Genomic DNA, 8,164 nt, shown 5'->3' on the forward strand with positions numbered 1-8,164 from the left:
GGGGAGGAGGGCAGGAGCAAGGCAGGCACAGGCAGAGACGGTCTTCCTGCGCCAGCCCTGCAAGGGAAGCTGCTCCACCCAGGAGAATTTGCTTTCACCTGCTCCAGGTCAAGGCATTCATGTAGTCCAGGCTCAGCACTGAACCTCGCGCTTGGAGAGCAAAGAAGAGCCGCTCGGATGCTGGCCCTGTTCCCCCCCACCCCGCCCCCACTCCTGCACAGCAGAAAGAGAGAGGGAGGGGCCCTGTGGCTTCCCCACCGTGGGGTCTTTTCTGAGGAAGACCCCCACCAGCATAGCAGCTCTGTCATCCTCCATGCATTTATTTATTTAGACTGCTTATATGCCGCCCCCTTCGCATAAGCCTCCGGGTGGCTTACAATAATTAAAATCCCACATATAAATACAAAAAAAAAATGAGCCATAGAATAAATAAAATACATAACATAGTGGAAACAGCCTGGTCAGTTTAAAATCAACAAATAAACCTTAACTATTAAAACAGTGTTTAAATAAAAAGGTCTTGGCCTGGCGCCGAAGAACAAATAACGAAGGCGCCAGGCGCACCTCTCTGGGAAGTGCAGTCCATAGGTTGGGCGCCACCGCAGAGAAAGCCCTCCTCCAAGTACTCACCCTCCTAATATCCTTCACGGAGGGTTCCCGGGGAAGGGCATCTGCCGCTGATCTCAAGATGCGGGAGGGCATATATGAACGCAGGCGCTCCTTTAGGTAACCAGGACCTAAGTCGTTCAGGGCTTTGTAGGTGATAACCAGCACCTTGAATTGCGCCCGGACTTCAATGGGGAGCCAGTGGAGCTGACGGAGATGTGGGGTTATATGAGAACGACGTCCAGTCCCCATCAGCAGCCTGGCAGCTCTATTTTGCACCAATTGAAGTATCCGGACCATCTTCAAGGGCGGCCCCACAAAGAACGTGTTACAGAAGTCTAGTTGGGAAGTGACCAATGCGTGAGTCGCTGTTGCCAAGCAGTCGTTCCCCAGGTAGGGGCGCAGCTGGTGAATCAGCCGAAGATGAAAGGAAGCGCTCCTCGCCACCGCTGTTACTTGAGCTTCCGGCGAAAGCTCTGGATCGAGGAGCACTCCCAACCTGTTTTTGTGACTCTTCCCGGTACATTCCCCATCCATGCTGAACCTTAGCTGGGATAAGTAGAACAGGAGACGGTGTTTCTAGTGCAGTTGCTACAGAGAACTGTACAAGCGGAATAAGACCCAGAAATTCTACCTTTGCTTCCATTCCCCACTGTGACCAGAATGCATTTGTATGGCTTCTCTCCAGTGTGGGTTCTTTGATGCCTTATAAGATGTCCCCTCTGACTTGAAGGCCTTTCCACATTCCATGCATGTGTAAGGCTTCTCTCCCGGTTGGGATTTTTTTTTTAAATTTATTAAAATTTTTAAACTAATACTAAAACATCAATCATCTAATACATCAGACGTACTGGGTCAGCCCCCTACTCATTTTTTTAAAACATTCCTTAGTCATATTCAAATCCATTCATGATAACTTAAAAAACATATTTAAATCTAAGCCAATTCCAAAAACATGTTGAATGCTATGCGAAGTCCCGTTTCTCTAGCCAATAATAAAAGAAAAAATTCCCAAGTTTGATAGATGTCAGTATCTTCTTTCTCCTTCAAGGATAAATTCAGTCTGACCATTCCTGCACAATCCAGGATCTTTTAATCAATTCATCGATGGGTAATTCCTCATTGTTCCAGTATTAAGCAAATACACTCCTCACCGCAATGATTACATGTAAAGTCAGATACATTTCTTATTTACTAATGTCCCAGTATAATGCCTAATAAAAAAAGAAATTTCAGGTTTAAGAAACTAAGGATTTTTGTACCACTTCCTCTACCATATATAAAAAATACCCAATTTATGTTTACATATCCAACATCCATTTGACATCTTTAAAAACTTCTTGGCTAATCTATTTGGCGAAAGCTACCACCTATAACACATCTTATACAAGCTTTCTTTATATGAAGTTGCTAATATTTCACCTAATTTAAGCATCACTTAGTCAAATACTATTAACTCCTTATAAAAGCCCCACTCTTTACAATCTTTAACATATCTCGATTGTATCTGCACCTTATGTCACCAAAAGATATCAATTCCCTGTTCTTGTATTTCTTAGTTCAATTTCAATCCTCCATCTTTATCCAAAATGTACATCATATCTTATAATCCCTTCAACATTCTATGCATTTGGATATTGAGAAGCTTCCATGGGTGAAAAAACATCTTAGTATACCTTTTCCTACACCAACATTAATGGTTTTCAGGTATAGTAACTTAAAAAAAAAATCATGTAACTTAGCCTTCTCATACCACATATAAACATGCCAACCCATTTAAATCATTCCTTTTAAAATAGAAAATTCTCTTATTTCTTCTTTACACCCCTGCCCCATCTCTCTTCCTTTGCTGTCAGTATCTGTAGTGCTTGTTGTAAATCGGTATCCATTTCCAGTGTCTGTACCTCTTGTTGCAAATCAGTATTCACTATTTCTCCTTCCTCAGAATGATATGTAGTTAGTTCGGCACCTATCCCTCCTTCTTTCAGGCATCCAATTTTTTTTCAGACATACTTCTAAATTTTTCATACACCCCTTCTGCCTTAAAAATCGAGTCCAGTTGGTATCTTGTTAACGTTCCAGGTAAGAGACGTTCCTTCTGTCGATCAAATATCTGGATACCTTCTCCCTCTCTAGTATAACAAGCAAATCCCATGATAAATGGTTTACCGGCTTTATTCATTTCTTTATCAACCGTTTCAAGTTTTTCATATGCTTGTTGTATTCTTTGTGTATTTTTTTCAGTTTTAAATTGAACAACCACCAAAACCCCCTTAATAGAATTATCCAGTTTGTTGAGACGTTCTCTTTGTTCAATTGAAATGTTTTCCTGTTGAATTAACATCGCCTCTTGGGATGACTGCAAAGCTGTTAAGGATGTCTGTATCGCCAGAAGCGTCATCTGTAGCTCCTTTTGATATTTTCCAACTTCTGCTGCTTTGGGTTGATGAACAGGACTCTGAAGATTTGTTGTAGATGCCTTTTCCATAGTGGTAATAATTTTTACCAAACGTTACAAGACAGCAACAAAGAAATAGAGAAGGCAATAAAAATATTTGCTATAAATCTAAATAGCCACAGTGTGGGAGCAAAGGGCAATTTTTCCTTAAATGGCAAAAGAGAAATGGCGACACGAGGTGATATTTTGGTATGAAGGTTGCTTTGGCAAGAGTCCAAGAAAAAGAAAGAAAAACGGCCAATCAAAATAAACTTTATCTTCTATCACGTTGTTCCACAGTAATTATTTATTCTGATTCTTCACCCTTGCGGAGGTGAGAAAAAAGAGGTCTTTCCCTCCAGCCCCAAACTTTCCAAAAGAGCCTCAGTTCCTCTCCCCCAGAACAGTCGCCACTTAAAACTCCGTGAGGGGAGGAAGAATTCCTCCCTCCATCAAAGGGCATCCCCTTTCTTCTTTATGCCAAATTAGAAGCTATTGCTGCTCGTCACAGGTAGTATAGAAGAAAAAAAAGATAAAAATGCTTACCCAGCAGGTCCGATGAACTTCCAGCTAATTCTTCTATGCAATTCTCCCGGATGTCAATGGCTTGTAGGGAGCTGTTATCCTCCCTCTGTGTTGTCTGATTGAGAAAAGCCCAAATCTCTCCCAATAAATTCGGAGCCACTACCCTGCGCAATTACAAGAGTGCCCGGACAATCTAATCTTTGCCCTGACAGGGCTTGGATGAACCTCCCACGGCTTTCTGCTGAACAAATACTGGCGTGATAGCAGGAACCCCCACTCCTCAAAGCCGTGCCGCCACGACACCAAACTGGAAGCCTCCAATGTGGGTTTTTTGATGCCTTATGAGATGTCCTCTCTGACTGAAGGCCTTTCCACATTCCGTGCATTTGTATGGCTTCTCTCCAGTGTGGGTTCCCTGATGCAGTATAAGATGTCCCCTCTGACTGAAGCTCTTTCCACATTCGATACATGTGTATGGCTTCTCTCCAGTGTGGGTTCTTTGATGCAATATAAGACATCCCCTCCACCTGAAGCTCTTTCCACATTCCATGCACGTGTATGGCTTCTCTCCAGTGTGGGTTCTTTGATGCCTTATGAGATTTCCCCTCTGACTGAAGGTCTTTCCACATTCCATGCACGTGTATGGCTTCTCTCCAGTGTGGGTTTTTTGATGCCTTATGAGATTTCCCCTCTGACTGAAGGTCTTTCCACATTCCATGCATGTGTATGGCTTCTCTCTAGTGTGCGTTCTTCGATGCTTTCTAAGACTTCCACTATGAATGAAGCTCTTTCCACATTCCATGCATGTGTATGGCTTCTCTCCAGTGTGGGTTCTTTGATGCAGTATTAGACATTCCCTCCAACTGAAGCTCTTTCCACATTCAATGCATGTGTATGGCTTCTCTCCAGTGTGGGTTCTTTGATGCAGCAAAAGATACCTCCCCTGACCGAAGCTCTTTCCACATTCCATGCATGTGTGTGGCTTCTCCCCTGTGTGGGTCCTGCGATGATGACTACGACCTGCACTCCCACTGAAGGCCTTTCCACATTCCATACATTTGAATGGCTTCTCTCCAGTGTGGGTTCTTCGATGCCTTAAAAGATTTCCACCAGAAGTGAAGCTCTTTCCACATTCCATGCATGTGTATGGTTTCTCCCCAGTGTGGGTCCTGTGATGTTGAGTGAGCTCTCCACTCCCACTGAAGCTCTTTCCACATTCCATGCATTTGAATGGCTTCTCTCCAGTGTGGGTTCTTCTATGCCTTATAAGATGTCCACTAGAAGTGAAGCTCTTTCCACATTCCATGCATGTGTATGGTTTTTCCCCAGTGTGGGTCCTGTGATGTTGAGTGAGCTCTCCACTCCAACTGAAGCTCTTTCCACATTCCATGCACATGTATGGCTTCTCCCCAGTGTGGGTTCTTTGATGTTGAGTGAGATCTCCGCTCCCACTGAAGGCCTTTCCACATTCTGTGCATTTGTATGGCTTCTCTCCAGTGTGGGTTTTTTGATGCCTTATGAGATTTCTACTCTGACTGAAGGTCTTTCCACATTCCATGCATGTGTATGGCTTCTCTCCAGTGTGGGTTCTTCGATGCTTTCTAAGACTTCCACTATGACTGAAGCTCTTTCCACATTCCATGCATGTGTATGGCTTCTCCCCAGTGTGAGTTCTTTGATGCAGTATAAGACATCCCCTCCAACTGAAGCTCTTTCCACATTCCATGCATTTGTATGGCTTCTCTTCAGTGTGCGTTCTCTGATGCTGTATGAGATATCCACGCTGACTGAAGCTCTTTCCACATTCCATGCATGTGTATGGCTTCTCCCCAGTGTGGGTTCTTTGATGCAGTATAAGACATCCCCTCCAACTGAAGCTCTTTCCACATTCCATGCATGTGTAAGGCTTCTCTGCAGTGTGGGTTCTTTGATGCAGCATAAGACATTTCCCCTGACTGAAGCTCTTTCCACATTCCATGCATGTGTGCGGCTTCTCCCCTGTGTGGGTCCTGCAATGATGAATACGACCTGCACTCCCACTGAAGGCCTTTCCACATTCCATGCATTTGAATGGCTTCTCCCCAGTGTGGGTTCTTTGATGCCTTATAAGATTTCCACCAGAAGTGAAGCTCTTTCCACATTCCATGCATGTGTATGGTTTCTCCCCAGTGTGGGTCCTGTGATGTTGATTAAGCTCTCCACTTCCACTGAAGGCCTTTCCACATTCCATGCATTTGTATGGCTTCTCTCCCGTGTGGGTTCTTTGATGCCTTATAAGATTTCTACTACAAGTGAAGCTCTTTCCACATTCCATGCATGTGTATGGTTTCTCTCCTGTGCAGGTTCTTTGTTGTCGGGTAAGGGGTATACTCTGACTGAAGGCTTTTACACATTCCATGCATGTGCAAGGCTTCTCCCCAGTGTGAGTTCTTGGACGCCTTCTAAGTTTTCCACTCCCTCTGAAGCTCTTTCCACATTCCTTGCTTTTCTTTGCTGCCTCCCCATTGTGCTTTCTTTGGCATGTAGAAACATCACTTGGATCACTGAAGGGCTTACAATATTCCATGTATTTATAGAGCTGCTCTGCAGGCTGGGCTCCTCCACCCTCTGGAAGCCTTTCACCAGCCCTTAAGCTCTGCCTACTTTCCATGATCATACAGGGCTTCCTCAATTGCTGGATCGCTGATGCCCATTAAGTCAGTTCTTGCTCTCTGAGACTTGTTCCAAGGTAGACATGTTCACCTGCGTCCTGCAGAGGGCTAGATGGAGAGAGAGGTTCCTGCATGGCTCTCTTTCAACATTCTGCACATTCTTTCATTCCAGACGATTGTTTCCAACACTGTGAAAAATACTGGATTATTGTCTCCTGTTCTTTACTTGGTTTTCCCTGTGCTTTTTGCATTCTGTGCATTTGGAAATGTCTCTTTTCTCACTTCATCCTCACTTGTTTCTGATGATATGATGCAGGGATCCAAATAATTCAACTGTCTTGCAATTCATCTGCTTGGGAGGAAAGAGAAAATGAAAATCTCGGTAGGAATGAATGGCCGAAACAGATGAGTTCATTCCAGCTCAAGGCAAAGTTGGCAACTTTCTTGCCAACATCTCCAACGTTCCCCCTTCTGCACTTTGGAAGCCCTGCCAAAGCCTCGCTTCTGAGGAATTGCCTTCAAGTGAAGAGCTCACATACGGTGAACTCTTGAGAAACTCTGAACTGTCTAGGTAGCCAGACAAGGAAGTATTTCCGGTAAGAACTGAAAGCTAATACTTACGGGTATTGCACTGGCAGTAAAGTTGAGATCATAAAATGTCTGAAGAACTCTTACCAAATGCGTAGAGATGTGGCATAAGGAACAGACACACAGAGAGAAAAAAATTGCAAGGAGCGCTGCAAAGAAAAGATCCAGACCATGGACCGCCCTCCTCCAGCAGCTCCCAGTGAGGCAGACAAGTGGGCAGAAACCTGGCCATCCCTTCGACGGGGCATTTTCAGGCAGGAATATTGCAATCCTGCCAGGAATGCCTCAGCTGGGCAAGGGTGCGGCCCCTACAATGGACTTAAAGGTTCTGCGTATCCCAAAGGAATTGCATGCAGCATCCAGGTTGACTCACAAGGAAACTTACTGATCCTTGAGACACTGGAAATGCACAGAAGACCAGCAACCATCACTCAGCCAGGCTCCCATCAGCCCGAAAGGAGGAAAGCAAACCCTGCTCTTCTTCACAGTGAGAGCCTGGCTGGATGCAGGTGAGCGCTCTGAAGGTCCCTCGAAGGGAACCACATGGGCTTCAGGGTCACACCAAGCCTGGCTCTGCCCCTGGCAAAACACGTTTCCTAGCCACATGCTCATTCCGCTGCGGTGACTGAGAGGGGTTGTGCTGTGCTGGAGGGAAGCGAGAGCCACCTGTGCGCTGTCGCATTAACTCAGCCCGAGCTGCACTGCTGGCTCAGAAGCGAGCCTCAGAAGCACATCTTTTCCGCTGCCTGGTACCCCATGCCTTTCCTTCATCCCTCTTCCAGGCAGAGGCCAAAGCGCAGGCGCGCCTTCCTGCCTGCCTATTTGGCAAGGAGCTACAATATGTGCTGACAGAAGACGGCAGACCCTGAGTGACCCTCCAAGGTTGCACTCTGGCAATGAGCATACTCAATACTAGGGGGAAATTTGAGATGGGGCCTCAGATTGTGAAACATGGAATGAAGGGCTCAGGTTACACGCAGCCCCGTCCTGGTTGGAAATCAGGAAAAAGTCCCTGTCGGAGCAGCATTTTACACATTTAGCTTCCTTCTTCCAAAACACTCCCCTCTCACCATAGATCCTCTAACCTTTGAAAAGTGGCTCTCTATCCAAGCCACTTTCGGCTGCTTGGAGCAGTCCTCATCTCCCGGTTCATTCCCCAATTTCCTGCTCACTCATATCTAAAATGCCCCCAAATTATCTGATGGGCCCTTTGATGTCCAAAAGCGAATTTCCCCTTATTTCCCTTTGCCAACAAGCATCAGTGGGCAACCTTGAGGTCTTGCTGCACGGCTCTCCACCCTGGATTAGCTGCCCACCCTTGCTCTATCCCTGCTTCCACTGTAACCCAGCTGTAGTA

General features: G+C 45.5%; 1 protein-coding gene across 2 annotated transcripts; it reads right to left on the minus strand.

The window, feature by feature from the left end:
• Positions 1-1,682: 1,682 nt before the first annotated feature.
• On the minus strand, positions 1,683-8,158 carry LOC123033508 (oocyte zinc finger protein XlCOF6-like). 2 transcript variants are annotated; one of them, XM_044450123.1, is made up of 2 exons: positions 3,590-8,158; positions 1,683-1,820 (listed from the first exon to the last, which is right to left on the minus strand). In XM_044450123.1, exon 1 carries the CDS (start codon positions 6,222-6,224, stop codon positions 3,849-3,851), a length of 2,376 nt encoding a protein of 791 aa, XP_044306058.1. In that variant the 5' UTR covers positions 6,225-8,158; the 3' UTR covers positions 1,683-1,820; positions 3,590-3,848. The 2 variants fall into 2 exon arrangements, with proteins under 2 accessions (XP_044306058.1, XP_044306057.1); XM_044450122.1 differs by lacking the exon at positions 1,683-1,820 and adding an exon at positions 1,863-3,085.
• Positions 8,159-8,164: the final 6 nt, after the last annotated feature.

Source organism: Varanus komodoensis, unplaced genomic scaffold, assembly GCF_004798865.1.
Source record: "Varanus komodoensis strain SLA01 unplaced genomic scaffold, ASM479886v1 scaffold627, whole genome shotgun sequence".
Taxonomy (NCBI): Eukaryota; Metazoa; Chordata; class Lepidosauria; order Squamata; family Varanidae; genus Varanus; species Varanus komodoensis.

Coding starts and splice junctions, on each gene's coding strand:
- LOC123033508 (XM_044450123.1), bottom strand. CDS start 6,224: ATGATCATGGAAAGTAGGCAGAGCTTAAGGGCTGGTGAAAGGCTTCCA.